Source organism: Budorcas taxicolor, chromosome 18, assembly GCF_023091745.1.
Source record: "Budorcas taxicolor isolate Tak-1 chromosome 18, Takin1.1, whole genome shotgun sequence".
Taxonomy (NCBI): Eukaryota; Metazoa; Chordata; class Mammalia; order Artiodactyla; family Bovidae; genus Budorcas; species Budorcas taxicolor.
The window spans coordinates 64,218,672-64,236,160 of NC_068927.1; the positions used below are offsets into that span (position 1 = coordinate 64,218,672).

Below are 17,489 nucleotides of genomic sequence, written 5' to 3' on the forward strand. Positions count from 1 at the left end.
TCCCTCAGAGACTGCCTACCACCTCGTGGCATGTGAGAATCTTAATTTTTCCCATCAGGGATCGAACCCGTGTCCCCTACACTGGGCGCGTGGAGGCTTAACCACTGGACTGCCAGGGAAGTCCCAGTGTATGACCCTTTTAATGTCAGGGATGGTCTAGATTTCATCCGAGTGGAACCCTGCCTCTGAAAGCAAAATCCACCCCCAACGGACGGACACGCCCCCTGGGACCAGACACACGCTTTAGAAACCCTCAATCCCACAGGACACGCCCCCTAAACACTTAAAGGCCCCGCCTCTTAGGTGCTGTCTCCCAGACAACCAAATTTGTCCCTGAGCGTCCAACCCTAGATTAGGATCCGCCCTTCTGAGAGCGAGCAGACTTTCCACACTGTCTTCTACACACTAGATTGTATTCCCGTGCTGAGTGCCAGGCACTGTAATTCCCCCTGGGGATCCAGCAGCGAACAAAATTACTCCCTGAGAAAACAAATGGCTGGGCTGTGTCACCTTAGGAGGAGTGGTCTGGTGGGGGGGGGGGGGGTGCTTCTCTGCAGAGGTGACACCTGATCTGAGACCACAGGGTGAGGAGGGGCCGGCCAAGTGGACAGTTGGGCCAGCCCAGGAGGGGAGGGGCCGGTGAGAGGAGGTGGAGAGGTGACCAGGAGCCCGGGCACGCAGACCCTGGGCTGACACAGGCATCTGACTGTGCTCCGTGGACACGGATAAGCACGACTGTTAAGTGTGAAGGGATGCGACCGCTGCTGCACTTCCCATGGGTCCCTCTGGCTGCTGAGTGGAGAAGGGGGCTGAGGGAATGCAGAGCAGCCTACTAGAGTCCACCAGGAGAGAGACGTGCAGGCTTGGAGCCGAGCGGTGGACAGAGCTGGCGGGGGGTGGGGGGGGGTGCGCCGAGATGAATCCTGGAGGTGGGATGAGGGAGGGTGTGTTGTGTGTGTGTTTGCGTGTGTTTAATGGAAAAGGAGGAATTGGGGTGGGGGCTGGTTTCGTGGTGGGGCCGAAAACGTAGAGAAAGCAAGTTTAGGTAGTGGCTAGAGGGGTCACGAGTGCCATCTTGAGCTTCTTAAATTTGAGATGCTTGGGAGGTGGTGTTGTTCAGTCGATAAGTCACGTCTGACCCCATGAACTGCAGCATGCCAGGCTTCCCTGTCCTCCACTATCTCCCGGAGTCTGCTCGGACTCCTGTCCATTGAGTCAGTGATGCCATCCAACCATCTCATCCTCTTGCCCCCTTCTCCTCCTGCCCTCAATGGCACACTTTAATAAGGCTCTGCTATTGATAGGCCTGAACCCTAGAGAAACCCTGAACTCAGAACCACTGAAATACCCATTGCTATGATCTGAGCGTGTCCCCCCAAATTCATATGCTGAAATCTTAGTACCCAATGAATGTGATGGTATTTGGAGGTGGGGTCTTTGGACAGTGCTTAAGTCATGAGGGTGGAGCCCCCACGAATGGGATTCATGACTCATAAAGGGCTTCTTTGTAACTGAAGGGACTCCAGAGAGACTGTAGCCCCTTCCACCCCACGTGGCCACAGCGGGAAAGCACAGCAGTGAACAAGCCCCCTCAGCAGAAGGCAAATGCTGGCACCTTGACCTTGGACTTCCAGTTTCCAGAACCGTGAGCAATAAACTTCTGTTGTTTATAAGCCACCCAGTCTGTGGTATTTTGTTATACCAGCCTGAATGGACTAAGACATTCATCACCAATACAGTGAATAAATAAAAGGTGGTATATTTATCCAGGCTTCCCTGGTGACTCGGATGGCGAGGAATCCTCCTGCAACGCAGGAGACCCAGGTTCAATCCCTGGGTTAGGAAGATCCCCTGGAAAAGGAAATGACAACCCACTCCAGTGTTCTTGCGTGAAGAATCCCCATGGACAGAGGAGGCTGGTGGGCTACATGGGTCCACATAACTGCACAAGGGTTGGACGTGACTTAGCGACTGAACAACAACAACAACAAATATTATGCTATGAAATACCATAGGGACTTCCTTGAAGGCCCAGTTGTTAAGAATCTGCCTTGCACTGCAGGGGACACAGGTTCCATCCCCAGTGGGGGAACTAAGATCCCACATGTCCTAAGCACCTAAGCCCACATGCCACAAGGAACCTGCTGCAACAAGGACCCAACGCAGCCAGATAAATCCATAAACGCTATACAGGAAGAGAATGCATGAGTACAGAGACAGATAGTTACACAAGGGAAAGTTACAAAGAAGCCAGGCCAAAGAAACCAGATAGGTAGAGTCCCTTTCCGAATCTACCACATGGAAGCAAGCAAAACTGAACTGTAATGTTGTTTAGGACGCCCTGTGGGTGTGAGCCATCTAGAGGAAAACTTTTATTTTCCCCTGTAAAACTCACAACAGTGTGGATAGATGGGTTAAGCTCGGGGTGGGACATAGTGGAACCTTCTATGGGGCTCTGGGTCGGCTGCCAACATTCCTTTTCTTAATCTGCTGATTATTTTATAATTCTTTGTTAAACTGTGCGTTTTTATCATGCCCTTTACACCGATACGTCTTATACTTCACAGAGAAAAAAACATTTAAAGGAAGCAGATAAGTTTGAGGGCAAACAAGTGGGAGTTTGTCACTCAAGAAAGACGTTTTGCCTGGAGATCCACACGTGCCCACTTGGAAAGGTGGCAGGTCGGCCCCTGGGAATGCTCAACCTCTCCTCTCTACCCCCACTACTCAGCAAGGGGAAGCAGACTCACCCATTTGGGGTAAAAAATATATATATATATATATATTTCTCCGAGTTGGAAAAACAAGACCCACCTCCTTAGGTACAGGTACCGCCCCCAGGGACAAGACCCGCCCACTTGGAGACCCACTCGGCCTGCAGAGCCAAGGGCCTGGAAACTTACCAGGGTGGTCATGGAGACCCCCGCCTGGCAGTAGGGTGATGAATAGGAACCTCCCTCCCACCTCACCTGCACACAAATCCTTTCTCTTCCGAGACGGTAGTGAAAGGAATTCACCCCCTTTCCCGAATGCTCCCCAGTGCCAGGGGGTGGCCTGGACCTGGTCCCCTACTCGTGACACGGAGACCGCATTTTATCGATGTGCTCAGTTGAGGCTCAGAGGCTGAAGGGGTGGGTTTTACCCTGGGGGCGATCTCACCGGTTCCGGAGCGTAAATTACTAGCCAGACGCCGGCGACTCCCACGCGTCTGTGGGCGGCGCTGACTCCCTCGCGCAGACCCGCTCACCTGCGCTCCGCATCTCACCCCTCCCCACGGTAGTCTTCCCTTCCAGGGCGCCCCCACTGCAAAACCGCGTCCTCCTCACCCCGCGTCCCTCTTTGTGTGCGCGCTAAGTCGTTTCAGTCGTGTCCCACTCTTTGCGACCCCCTGGACTGTAGCCCGCCAGATTCCTCGATTTTCCAGGCAAGAATACTGAAGTTCGTTGCTATGCCCTCCTCCAGGGGATCTTCCCCACCCAGGGATCGAACTTGCGTCTCTGAACATCTCCTGCATTGGCCAGTGGGTTCTTTACCAATAGCGCCACCTGGGAAGCCCCTCGGCCCTCCTTATTCACCTACAAATATTGCCCGACGTGCGACGCTCACTAGGGTAAAGCGGGTAAACAAACAGGTGAAGAAACCCCCCGCCCTCGGGCGTTTATACTCCAGTGGAAGGGGAAATAGGCAATCAGTGGGCAACTGATACACAGACTAATATTTGTGATACGTACAATGTTGAAAATTAGGGCCAAGCAAGGACTAGATGGTGACAGGAAAGCTCTTAATTTTTATTTATTTATTTAACCGCGCTGCGCGGCTTGTGGGATCACAGTTCCCCCATGAGGGATCGAACCGATGCCTCTGCCATGGAGGCGCGGAGTCCTAACCACTGGGCTGCCAGGGAATTCCCAAAAGGGCTATCTGAGCTAAGGTGGACGGGACAGATATCTCTGAGGAGATCTGTAAGAAACGAGGGAAGTAAGGAAAACATGATGGCACCCCAGGAGAGAGCTACCCAGGTGTAAAGAATCCGCCTGCAGTGCAGGAGAAGCGGGTTCGATCCCTGGGTTGGGAAGATCCTCTGGAGAAAGAAATGGCAACCCACTGCAGTATTCTTGCCTGGAGAATCCCATGGACAGAGGAAAGTGGCTGGCTACAGTTCATGGGGTCACAGAGTCGCACACGACAACCTAGGAGAAGAGCATTCCAGGCAGAAAAGTGCGCGTGCAAAGGCCTGAGAGTGAACGAGCCAAGAGCGCGGTGAGGATGGAGCAGAGGGAGAAAGGCTGGAATCCGTTAAGGGAGGCTCCAGGGTTCAGGCAGGTAGGGAGGGGAGCGGGGGTGTAGGTGAGGAAGGTGAGGAGGAAGAGGTGAGAGCCCTGGGACCGTGTTCAGCGCCGGAGCAAAAGTGATTACGGTTTCCCAGAGCTGGAGACAGGACTCCAGGGAGGGGCGGGGCCGCGAAGCAGGGAAGCCAATGAGGAGGCGGTGGCGGCGGGAGTGACACCCAGAAGGGCAGAGCTGGGCCAATCAGCACAAGGCCCCGCCCCCAACCAGGGGACTCCGCTCCTGCCCAGGACCCCGCCCCTGCCCGAGCCGGCCCCGCCCCCAGCCCAAGCCGGCCCCGCCCAGGCCTCCTCGCTCACCTGGACCTGGTCCCCGCCCCCTCCCTGCTCTGCTCCTCCGTCTCCCCTGCATCCGGCCCGGCCTCCGCGCGGGTCCCACAGGAATTTCTCTAAAACACTAATCGGATCATGTGATTCTCCAGTTTAAAACCTTTTCAATGGCTCCTCAGTACACTTGGAACGCGTCCGGCCTTCAGCCTGGACTGGAAGGCCGGACGTCCTTGCTCGTGCGGCTCTTGCTATGCCCCCATCCAAGGCTCCACGTGTCCCCCCAAGGCACGGATTCCCACGGCCGCCGCCTGCACATACGGACAGCACGCTGATCCCTCTGAAACTGCTTTCCCTCACCTTCATTCCTGAATTCGTTTCTTTATTTAGGAAAAAATAGTTTAAGGCTTTAAAATATACATAATAAAATAATAGCACACACACCTAGGTATGTACCCAAAAGAATTGAAAACAGCCATTAAAACAAAAACTTTACACGTAACGAATGCTCTTAACAGTACTGTTCACAACAGTCCAAAGGTAGAAACTACCTAAGGTTCATGAACAAATGAATGGATAAACAAAATACAGTAACCCATACATGGAATATTACTCAGCCATAAAAAGAATGAAGCATTGGACTTCCCTGGTGACCCATGAATAATAATCAGCCTGCCAATGCAAGGGACACGTGTTCAATCCCTGGTCTGAGAAGATTCCGCATACGGTGGAGCAACTAAGCCCTTGAACCACAACTACTGAGCCTGTGCGCTAGAGCCCGGGAACTGCAGCTACTGAGCCCGTGTGCTGCAACTACTGAAGCCTGCATGCCCAGAGCCTGCGCTCCGCGACAAGAGAAGCTACTGCAATGGGAAGCCCATGCACCACAGCAAAGACCCAGTGCTGCCAAAAACAACTACATACAGAAGAATGGTGTTGACACAGGCTACACATGGATGAACCTGGAAAACACTGCGAGTGAAAGAAGCCAGTCATAAAGGACTACACACTGGATGACTCAACTGATATGAAATAGAGACAGGAAGGCAATTATTGGTTGCCAGGAGCTGAGGGGAGAAGGGCATGGGGAATGACAGATTAATAGATCTGGGTTTCTGTCCAGGGTGATGAAAAAGTTCTGGAACTAGCCTCTGGAGTTGATTGTACAACTTTGTGAATGTTCTTAATATCACTGAATTGTACACAGTTCCAAATGTCTAAAATAGTAAATTTTTATCTTTTTTTTTTTTTTTTTGGCTGCACCACAAAGTATGTGGGATCTTAGTTCACCAACCAGTGTCGGACCCACAACCCCTGCAGTGGAAGCCCAGAGTCCTAACCACTGGACCACCAGTGAAGTCTCTAAAGTGGTAAATTTTATGTTATGTGTATTTCAACAAATAAAAATATACACACGCACACATTCATAGATTGACTACTAGCTTTAAAACATAAGGTACTCCTGATTCCATAGATCTCTCCCCTTCCCTGACTGTCTCTCCCTTCTCAGAGGTCACCCTACCCCAAATTTGGCGCTTATTGTTTCCATGGATGTGTTTAGACTTTTGATCATTAAAATACAGCATTATCGACCAAGTGCTTTTAATAATCATGCTCCTCACCCACTATCATCTCTCTCATCTCTTTGTGAGATACAGAGACTTAGACCCACCACTTTGAAACTCTCAGGACCTCACTTTACTGCTCTATGAAATGGGAGAGTAACGTTACCCACTTCCCAACAGGCTGGGAGGGACTGAGGGCAGGAGGAGAAGGGGACGACAGAGGATGAGACGGCTGGATGGCATCACCGACTGGATGGACGTGAGTTTGGGTGAACTCCGGGAGTTGGTGATGGGCAGGGAGGCCTGGCGTGCTGCAATTCATGGGGTTGCAAAGAGTCAGACACAACTGAGCAACTGAAGTGACCTGAACTGAACACGAGGAGGAACAAATGGGTTGGTGTTTGTAAAGCACTTACATTGTAAGTTATCATTTATTTTTTATTATCCCCATTTGTTTCTTTTCTCTTTGCTTTGTGAAGTATGGAACACATTCACTATGGTTTCAAGTTCCAAAAGTACAAAAGGAGAGAGTGTAGTCACTTTCAGTCCTGGGAGTTAGACAATGTTGCGAGCTCTTCGCTCTCCTCCCAGTTCTCCCAGTTCACCCAGACACAGCCTGCTGATAAGTGCAAATGGGGCAGGCTGTGCTCCATCTTCCACATGTTTCTCTGTTATCACTTGGAACCTCTCCATATTTTTACACAGCGAACTTCTTTGTTCTTTCTTTTATGAACACACAGCATTCCGCTGAGTAGATTTATCACTCAAATCCCTGACCGATGGGCATTTAGTTCACGTCCCCTGAAGTAAGGCACAATACTGCAAAAATTAACGTGATACAGACACCTCTCCTGACATGTTTCTGAGTAGCGCTAGTATATTTCTTTCCTATTTCCATTTGCTCCTCTTCCCATTTCTAACTCTTGGTTTTCATCCTGAAGGTTTCAGCAGAAACACTGTTGCCTCCAGGAAGCCCTCAGGGGTCACTCTCACTCAGAGGCGAGTCTGCTCCGGTAATCCCACGGCATCCTGTTTCCTGCCTTGGAGCACACTCTCCAGGAGGGCAGGAGGGCCTGTGACTGTCTCCTGCTCCGTCAGACCGGGAGCTCCCTGTGCCCTGGGTCCGGTGGCCTCTGTCTTTGCTACTTCAGATCCAGCACCAAGGACAGAGCTAGCTCATAGTAGGTGCTCAATAAACACCGGCGGCTTCGGATGGAGTCAAAGTACGTAGCACAGTGAGTAACTGGTTTCCTAGCAAGTGGATAGCCACGGGGGGGGGGGGGCGGTTAATCACGGAGGGCGAGACTGAGGAGCACAGAGGGAACGTCGCCTTCTCAGGCAGCCGCGTGACGGCTGCAGCCAGGTTCCCGTCCCGATTGCGGAGACTTTTCCCGTCGCCTGTCACTCAGGGCCGCATTCACCATCCGTCCCGGCCACCCGCCTCGCCCCGCACAGTGCCTGGCGCAGACAGGACCTGATGAATGTGCATGTGTTGAAGGAATGAATGGGGGGGTGTGTGTGTGTGTTGTGAGAGGTGGGGGCTGACCTCCTGGAGGCAGAGGACGGGCCCCCAGCCCCCTCCCCTTAGAGGACCCAGGCGTCCGAGCCGCCCTGCGCCCCCGCCTCCCGGGTCCCCGCGTCCACCCGCTTCCGGCCTCCCCGCCAGCCTTTCCCCCTTCCAGGCGCGGGCTAGGAGCCGGGTTTCCGGGGGGAAGGCTTAGGCGGCGACACCGAGGCGGCCTCCGCCCCCGCCCCCGCCCCCACCGCGCTCGGGGGCCCTGCCTCCCCGCCACCGCCGTCCGCGCTCGGCCGGCCGCGGGGAAGGAAGAAAGGAGCGGAGAGGCGGAGCGCGCGGAGGTAAGGGCCGGGCGCCGGGCCGCGGGGCCGGGCCGCGGGCCCAGGGCTCAGAACCCTGCCGGGGAGGCCGCGACCCGCCGCCCCGATTCTGCTGATCACGCCTGCGGGGGCCCGGGGGCTCCCCGCCCAGCCCCAGCGGCCTTCCCCGGGTGGGGGGGCGTCCAGGCCCGGGCCCCCTGCCCCCTACTCTCCCTTGTCTCAGGCGCCCGGCCCCCTCCCCCAGCCGCCTCCACCCCCAGGGACCCCGGAATCCGCGCCCGCACCCCGGGTACTCGAGTCTAGATGCCGGCCCCCAGCATTGCCTCCCCGGCGCGCGCACCCCCAGCCCCCGGCATCCGGGCCCCTGAGCCCCCTCCCGGCCCAGGACTCCCAGCCTTCCCATCCCGGCCTCTCCCAGCCTCTGGCCGCCCGGGCACCCACACTCCATTTCCGGGGCCTGCGGACTCTGCCTCCCACCCCCTCCTCGCTGGCACCGGGGACCGTGTCCTGGCCCCTCCCGGCAGGCTCCGGCTGGGCCCCCCCCGGAGGAAAAGCGCTTCAGCGACTTTGCCCCCCGCTTCTTCTGTCTGTCCCCGGCTCGGTCTCCCTGTCGCTCCCTCGCTCCATCCTGCCCGTTTCTTCTGTCTGTCCCCGGCTCGGTCTCCTCGCTCCATCCTGCCATGGTCCCGCTGGCCTCTGTGCTGGCCCCATCTCTGCCTGCATCTCTTTGTTTTCTCTCCATCTCTGTCTCTGCTGGGTGTCCCCATCTCTCGCCTGCTTTCTGCTTCTCGCCGTCCCATCTTCCTGCTGCTCCAGGTCTCTGCCTCTCACCCCGGCCCCTTTCCTGCGTCTGTCTCTCCCTCTCTGGCCCCGCTCAGCCTCTGACCCTCTGTCCATCGCTCTGTCTCTACGTTTCCGCACGGCCCCACACCCCACCCCGAGCCCCCCGCAACAATATCTCTGTCTCTTCCCTTTCTCTTTACAGACATGGATCCGCAGCCCCCTCCACCAGCCCAGGGCAGCCCACCTCACCGGGGCCGGGGCCGGGGCCGGGGCCGAGGCCGTGGGCGGGGCCGGGGCCGGGGCCGGGGGGGCGCTGGAGCCCCCCGGGCGCCCCTGCCCTGCCCCACGTGTGGCCGCCTCTTCCGCTTCCCCTACTACCTCTCTCGGCACCGGCTGAGCCACTCGGGCCTGCGGCCCCACGCCTGCCCCCTGTGCCCTAAGGCCTTCCGCCGGCCGGCCCACCTCTCCCGCCACCTGCGTGGCCACGGGCCGCAGCCCCCGCTGCGCTGCGCCGCCTGCCCGCGCACCTTCCCCGAGCCGGCGCAACTCCGGCGCCACCTGGCCCAGGAGCACGCAGGAGGCGGCGTCGAGCTGGCCATCGACAGGGCGGCCAAGGAGGCAACTGAGTCCAGCTGGGGCCCGCAGGACAAGGCCGCCGAGCAGCCGCCCGGCGCCGGAGCCGAGGAGGAAGACGCGGCGCCAGAGGAGGCGGCAGCAGCGCGGCCCGAGCCGTGGGCCGCGGGGGAGCCGGGCACGCCAGCAGCCGCCTCGAGCGCGGGAGCCCGCGAGCCAGAGGGGGCCGGGGCTGAGGCCGAGGCCGGGGCGGCGGAGCTCAGGGCCGAGCTGGCGCTGGCAGCCGGGCGGCAGGAGGAGAAGCAGGTCCTGCTGCAGGCCGACTGGACGCTGCTGTGTCTCCGCTGCCGGGAGGCCTTCGCCACCAAGGGCGAGCTCAAAGCGCACCCGTGCCTGCGCCCCGAGGGCGACCAGGAGGGCGAGGGGGGCCCCCCGCCGCGCCCCAAGCGCCACCAGTGCTCCATCTGCCTCAAGGCCTTCGCCAGGCCCTGGTCGCTGTCCCGCCACCGGCTGGTCCACTCCACCGACCGCCCCTTCGTGTGCACGGACTGCGGCCTGGCGTTCCGCCTGGCCTCCTACCTCCGCCAGCACCGCCGCGTCCACGGCGCACTCAGCCTGCTGGCCCCGCTGCCCGCGGCGGCCAAGAAGGACGACAAGGCGGTGGCGGCGGGCAGCCGGACCTCAGGGAGGGGGCCAGAGGGGAGCGAAGGGGCAGAGGGTGGGCCGGGCGGGCAGAACGGAGGCGAGGCGGCCCCGGCCCGGGCCCCAGCCGGCGAGCCCCGCTTCTGGTGCCCTGAGTGCGGCAAGGGCTTCCGGCGCCGGGCGCACCTGCGGCAGCACGGGGTGACCCACTCGGGTGCGCGGCCCTTCCAGTGCGTGCGCTGCCAGCGGGAGTTCAAGCGGCTGGCTGACCTGGCCCGCCACGCGCAGGTGCACGCGGGGGGCCCGGCCCCGCACCCCTGCCCGCACTGCTCGCGCCGCTTCTCCCGCGCCTACAGCCTGCTGCGCCACCAGCGCTGCCACCCGCGCCGAGCTGGAGCGGGCCGCCGCCGCGCAGCAGGCGCTGCAGGCCCCGGCCTCACCACCTCGTGCCCCGCTGCCCCCCGCAGGCCAGGAGGCCGAGGGGCTCCCGCTGCCCCTCGCCCATATCAAGGAAGAGCCGCCGTCCCCGGGGTCCCCGCCCCAGTCGCCAGCGGCGGCACCCCCTGTCTTCCTCAGCGCCTCCTGCTTCGACAGCCAAGACCACTCGGCCTTCGAGATGGAGGAAGAGGAGACTGAGAGCAAGGCTCACCTGCACGGTCTGGGGGGCCTGGCCTCCTGACCCGCACCCACCCCCTCAGCCCCACCGTGGGAGCTGCCCCCCCCCCCCCCCCCCCCCCCCCCCGCCCCCGGTTTGCAGCATGGAGGAGGGAAGTGAAAGGAGAGGAGCCTCCTCTGTGAACCCACCCTCCCCTTCCAGCCCTCGACACTAGGGGCGGGGGCTGGACGCCCCTCCGTCCCCATTGCCCACCCCCAGGCCCCTGATGCTGGTTAGAAACTGCTTGCCCCACGTCTGAAGGCAGGACTCTGAGTCGGAGGCGGAGGACATTGGCCAGACGGATGGAGACTGAAAGGGGGGACCCCCCCCAAGCCTGGCTGCCTCCCTGTTTCACACACTGGACACCATCACTTCTTTGGAACTGCCGGATCCTGGGGTGGGGGGCAGTCCCCAGTGAGCAAAGGTCTGTCCCTGTCCCTTTGTCCGTCTGTGAATAAATGTGAGTTTGTGGAACTGGAGAGAGTAGGGCTGTCTGTACGGGGAAGGCCGGTGGGGTGGGAGAGTCTGGGAAGCAGGGCGGCATCTTGGCTCAGAGTGGAAGAAGGCAGAGCCCCACTTCAGGGGACACGGGCCCAAAAGCCAAGCAAGACACTCATGAGAAGAGCCAGGGGCGGGAGATGACAAGCTGCCCTCTGCCCAGGGGTCTTCGGGGAGCCCTATGTGCACTCATTCACTGAACACTGCCCGAGTGAGCGTGAGGCCCCGGGTACGTGAGAAGAGGAAAGCCGCTCTGCGGGAACCCGGGACTGCCACTCGGCACCGGCTGACACGGTGTAGCCACGGGCCCCAGGCGGCGCTCCCACTGAAACGGAGAATAATACGTTCATGATAAAATAATTAAAACGGAATAAGATTAAACACTCCTCAGTGTTTGTTTCAAGTGCCCAGTATCTCCCTGTGGCCGGTGGCTACCCAGCTGGACAGCACAAATCTAGAACATTCCACATCACCAAAAGCTCCACCAGAACCTCGCTGCCCTAGATAATAAACCAGTCTGCACCACAACATCAGGTACTGATAAAGGGCTTCCAAGAGAACTGTGGGGTGCTGTGCAGACGGAGCCCAGGGAACAGCAGGCCTCTGGGGAGATGACCTCTGACCTTCTGACCTGAATGAAGAACCAGTGGAAAGAGGGAAGAGCAGGGGCAAAGGAGCAGGGGTGTGTGTGTGTGTGTGTGTGTGTGTGTGTGTGTGTGTGTGTGTGTTAGGTGGCTGCTCCCTGTTAAGAAACCGCAAGGAATCATGGGTGGGGTGGGCAGTGTCATTGTGTACACAGCCTTGAGGTCTGTGTGTGTGTGTGTGTGTGTGTGTGTTTAGCCCATTTGTTTAGGTCCTAGTAGTGGAGGGGGGATGTCTCCAGGCCAGTCCTCCTTAAGCTCCCTCTTTTTCCTCCTACCGACTTCCTGCCCCCCTGCCCCCGCCCAGGCTCTCTCACCCTGTGCAGACAGTGGCCCTGACTACTTAGGCTTCTCTGCACCTGGGAGGCCAGGCAAGGGATGGGTGACATCATCCTTGTTTTCCAGAGCAGCAAACGGAGGCTCGAGGCTCAGGGAGGGGGTCTGCTTCCCTGGTGCGATGAAACACTGGCAGAGAGAGTGGGCAGGAGGGAAGCTGCGAAGACGGGGGCTGAGAGGCAGGCCAGGGAGACGATGACCACTCTGTGCTTTGCAGAATTCCCAGACGTAACGAGACGCATTGTAGCCGAGCCCTTGGAATGGTGCCCGGCACGCGGGAAGGTCTCCATTTGTGCTGCATTCGCCACACCCCAGGCTGCCTGTTGGCATCAAAGACCAGAGGAACACCTGCCTTGGGGAGCTCACAGACTGCTGGGGAGGTAATCATGTATTGGCACAAATAATGACAGTTTCCAAACAAGCCCCATTCTCCGGAGCATTAGATCCTACCTGAAACTATAACTTAACCTTGCCTGCTGGGGGAAAGAGGGCTGAGGCACGCTTTCCTTACAGGCCAGCCACCTCCCTCCCCAGGAACCTTCAGTGGCTCCCTATTGCCACATACCAACGGCGGGCCAGACACCATTTCAGCACAATCTCACGGATGAAACTCCTTGAGGAAGGTGATTACGCAGCCCCGTTTATAAGAGGCAAACTGAGGGTTCATGCTAAGAAGGCATTTGTCCTACTTCCGTGATCACTAACATGAACTGAGCCCTTCGGATCAACGTGTTACTGTGGGGAATTCCCTGGAGGTCCAGTGGTTAGGACTCTGGACTCCTACTGCCAAGGTCCTGGGTTCAGTCCCTGGTCAGGGAACTAGGACCCCCACAAGCTCCATGGCATGACCGAAAAAAAAAAAAAAATTCACTTTATGGGAAGAGTTGAAGACAGTGGTTGACACCTGGGGGCAGTTTTCTGCTGTTGCTTTCTTCTTGATATAGATATGATCTCAGGGAATCCTAGTTCCCACAGGAAACATCCTCGCCATTTTCCAGAGGAGTTAACACTGCTCGGAGCAGGACTCTCTTGTCCAAAGTCCCATAGGTAGGCAACAGCAGATGCAGGATTCCAGTGCAGGCTGGACTGGTTCCACACCCTGAACCCTGCACCAAGCCCATACGACCTTCACAATCAGCTCCCAGCCGTACAACCCACCTTTCAAGGCTCCCACACACACACATCCTGGCCTCCAAGCCCCAAGGCACTACCACTACAGGTGTGCCCACTACCCTTCCCCACCCCACGTGCTTACTCATACTTCAAGACACTACATCCGAAGAGAAACATTCCTAGAACAAAATATAGGACTTACGACAAGAAAAGGGCCTTAGAGACAGAGTCCGCGTCTCCCATTCCACAGGTGAGAAAACTGAGGCCCATGTACGTGGGACAGCCCCAGGAAATTGTAAAATAACCAAGTGATTGGTATTGTCGTAAAGCGGTATTAGGGCTGTTTGTGAATCTTAACTCTGTGTCGGTTGCTGTCTTTCCCTGGAGTGAGCATTTTACACAGACGATCTTGTCACACTTGACCATAATAATACAGACCAGATTCTTGAGTATTTGCCCCACATCTCTAAGGAGATTCATGTGAATTAGCTCACAGTCTTCACAGTGGCATCATTAGAGAGATACCATTATAGGCTCTTCTTTTTCTTCTTCAGCATATTTGTTGAGGTGTCACTTACATTCCACAGAATTCACTCATCTTAAGTGTGCTGGTCAATGACTTTTGGTAAATTCACAGGATCGTGCAAGTATCGCCACAATCCAATTTTAGAACATTTTCATCACCACCACCGCCCCCCCCACCTCCCCACCCCCCACCCCCCACCCTCCCATCCCGCCGCCAGAGACCTCTTCTGCTCCTTAAACGCACTTCCGGCTTCCACCTTTAATCCCAGGCAGACACGAATGTACTTTCTGTCACTAGAGACCTGCCTTTTCTGGACATTGCACAGACACGGGTCACACAACACGTAGCCTCTTGTATCCCGTCTCTTTCACTTGATGTCCTCCAGGTCCATCCGGGTTGTAAATTGGATCCGCGTGTCACTACTTTCACGGCTGAATAATATTCCATTCCATCCATTCACGGGCCTTTGATGCTTTGGCTCTTACAAATAGTGTTGCTATGCAGTGAAGACACAGACATAGAGAAAGGGCTTGTGGACACAGTGGGGGAAGGAGAGGGTGGGAAGAACTGAGAGAGCAGCATTGAAATATATGCATCACCATGTGGAAACCTGGGCAGCCCGTGGAACTTTGCTGTGTGACACAGGGAGCTTAAACCCAAAGCTCTGTGACGACCCAGAGGAGCGGGAGGTGGGAGGGAGCTTCCAGAGGGCAAGGGCATGTGTGCACCTATGGCTGGGCCAGGATGATGCCTGGCAGAGACCAACTGTAAAGCAATCGTCCTCCAATTAAAAATAAATAACTTAAAAGAAAACAGTGCTGCTGTGAACACGTGTGTACAAGTCTTCCTGCAGACATGTGTGTCTCTGTTTCTCTCGGGCAGATTCCTAGGAGCGGAATTGCGAGGGTGTGTGGGAAGTTGAAGGTGAGCTTTCCAAGAAACTGCCAGACTATTCTCCACCTACAGTCCCACCAGCAAGACATGCAGGCTTCTCAAGGGAGCTCTATTTTCCTGAGAAGGAAACTCAAGTCCAGAGATGTGAACAGACATGCTCAAGGTCTGGTTGGGAGTGGCAGTTCTCGATATGACCCTGAGCACTGTGGTCCCAAAGCGTGTGCTCTTCCCCAACCCACACCACCACTTTCTAGCTCTTTTTCGATTGAGGTAAAACAGAACATAAAATTTACCTTTTTACCCCTTAAGTGTGCAGTTCAGTGGCATTAAGGCCATTCACATTGTCATGTAACCATCACCATCTTCAATCTCTGGAACTTTTTCATCATCCCCAACTGAAACTCTGTGCCCATTAAACAATAATAACTCTCCACTCCCCTCCACTCGGCCCTCGACAATCACCCTTCCACTTCTTGTCCCTACAGATGTGACTACTGTAGGTATGTAAAGAAAACCCTTCCGTCTGTCTTCTCCACTCTCCTCTAACACTGCTCATGAAATACGTCATCTCTGATACTCCCAGCCATCAAATGTCTGTGGCATCTGGTCACACATCAAGCGATTCATCATCAAACTTCTGTTGTTTAGTCACTAAATCATGTCTCACCCTTTTGCAACCTCATAGACCGTGGCCCCCTGGGCTCCTCTGTCCGTGGAATTCTCCAGGCAACAATACTGGAATGGGTTGCCATCCCTCCTCCAGGGGATCTTCCTGACCCAAGGATTGAACTCTAGACCCCTGTACTGGCAGGCACTGGCAGGTGGATTCTTCACCACTGAGCCACCTGGGGCGTCTAGAATTCAATTCAGTTCTGACATGGTCCACCCAGAGATAACGCCAGATCGCACAAGGCAAGGGCTCAGCCCCACCAGACTGTATCTCCTCTCCCCACCTCCAGAACTAGTCGAAGTCTAGGTTGTCACCATGCCAATGCCTGTGACTCATCCTTATCCTGTTCACTCATTTATTCATCCTAAACTCTACGGAGCATCTTGTGTTTAGAGGTCAAACATCAGCAGACCAGCAAACAACCTCACGTTCCAGTAGGGGATGCATATAAATATACTCAGGACATCAGTTCAAAATAATACTTGCTGGGCTTCCCTGGCGGTCCAGTGGTTGAGAATCCGCCTTGCAATACAGGGCACATGGGTGCAATCCCTGGTCTGGGATGATCCCACGTGCTGCAGGGCAGCTAAGCCCATGCGTCTAGAGCCTGTCTCCACAGTAAGAGAAACCACCACAATGAGAAGCCCATGCTCTGCAATGAAGACCCAGGGCAGCCAAAAGTAAATAAAATGAAATTTAAAAAAACAAAGAAACAAAACGCTTACTGAACTCCCATTCTGGGCTGGGCACCATGCTAGCTCACGCGCTGTCTAATGAAACAGACACGAGGCCGTTCCCACGAGGGGCGTCCTTCCTGGCGGGAGGAGACAGGCATGAAAACACAGTGATCAGGGAAGGGACAAGCATCTTCCAAGGGGATGATCCTGTGGAGCGGGGAGACGCAGGACAAGGTGGCGGTACGGTGGGAACTCCTGGCTGTCCAAAGAGGAGCTGAAGGAGGGGGCCTCGAAGATAACTGGGGATGTGTCCCAGGGGAGGGCAGAGCGGCTGCAGAGGTCCTGAGGTGAGACTGTGACCTGTGTGTCCAGGGAGCAGAGAGGCCAGCCTGAGCGGAGGCAGAGACGGGAGAGGAGATAAGCGAGGGGATGGACCAGATCCAGCAGCAACTCACAGGAGCCTGCTCTCTGCCCCAGTGAAGTGCAGACAGCGCCTCGCAGGGACTCGTGAAGAGGCTGACAGGACCTGACCTGCCTTTCCCTTTTAACCTTTGATACATCTGTTCATTTAGGCTGTGCCACGTGGGTTGCCGTCTCTCAGTCCCCCAACCAGGGATTGAACCCAGGCCATGACAGTGAAGACACAGAATCATAACCACTAGACCACCAGGGACCTCCCCGTCCATCTTCTACAAAAGAAATAGATTTTAATATCTAAAGCCATTTTAGGTTCACAGAAAACTCGAGGAGAAATACAGACAGCCTCCATCCACCTATCCTTTAAAAATGCATTTCAAAGCAATCTGCAAACATGCATCCACATCACTGCTAAACACTTCAGCATGTGTATCATACCAACATATCAAATATTTATCTAACTTCCTTGTCCTATATAAAATTTAAATTCATTGAAAAGCACGCAGGTTATGCTACTGCTGCTGCTGCTAAGTCGCTTCAGTCGTGCCCGACTCTGTGCGACCCCATAGACGGCAGCCCGCCAGGCTCCTCTGTCCCTGGGATTCTCCAGGCAAGAACACTGGAGTGGGTTGCCATTTCCTTCTCCAGCAGGTTATGTTACCATCCGATAAACTTTGAGAGCTTACAGAAACACCTGAGTAGCACAGATTTTTCTTAAATAACTTTTCCCTCTGGAATCGTTTTAAATACACAGAGAAGTTGCTATGATGGTACTGAGGTTGGGTACCCCTGACCCAGGTTCCCCGAATATCGTCATGTCCTTGCCATCCAAAACCAAGACGCCAATATCAGCAGTGTTCTATCAACCAAATGCGAGCCCTTCCTCAGATTTCGCTTGTTTTCCCTATTGTCTTTCTGTCCCAGGATCCCCCCGCCTCACCCCCAGGACACCGTGTGGCCTCCCGTCCTGCCCCGAGCCTCCACTGGTCTGTGTCCACTCCTGAGGCTGCCTGGGTCTTGCACGACCCTGGCGGTCCTGAGCGATTCCTG

General features: G+C 56.2%; 2 protein-coding genes across 2 annotated transcripts in view; one reads left to right on the forward strand and one right to left on the reverse strand.

The window, feature by feature from the left end:
- The window catches only part of ZNF865 (zinc finger protein 865), a 68,221-nt gene that overhangs the window by 21,203 nt on the left and 29,529 nt on the right, over window positions 1-17,489 (reverse strand). The gene's annotated exons all lie outside the window — the stretch shown is intronic.
- On the forward strand, window positions 8,262-10,735 carry ZNF579 (zinc finger protein 579). Its single transcript, XM_052655932.1, is given in 2 exon segments — window positions 8,262-10,393; window positions 10,395-10,735. Coding segments are annotated over 2 exon segments (1,689 nt in total). The 5' UTR covers window positions 8,262-9,001; the 3' UTR covers window positions 10,692-10,735.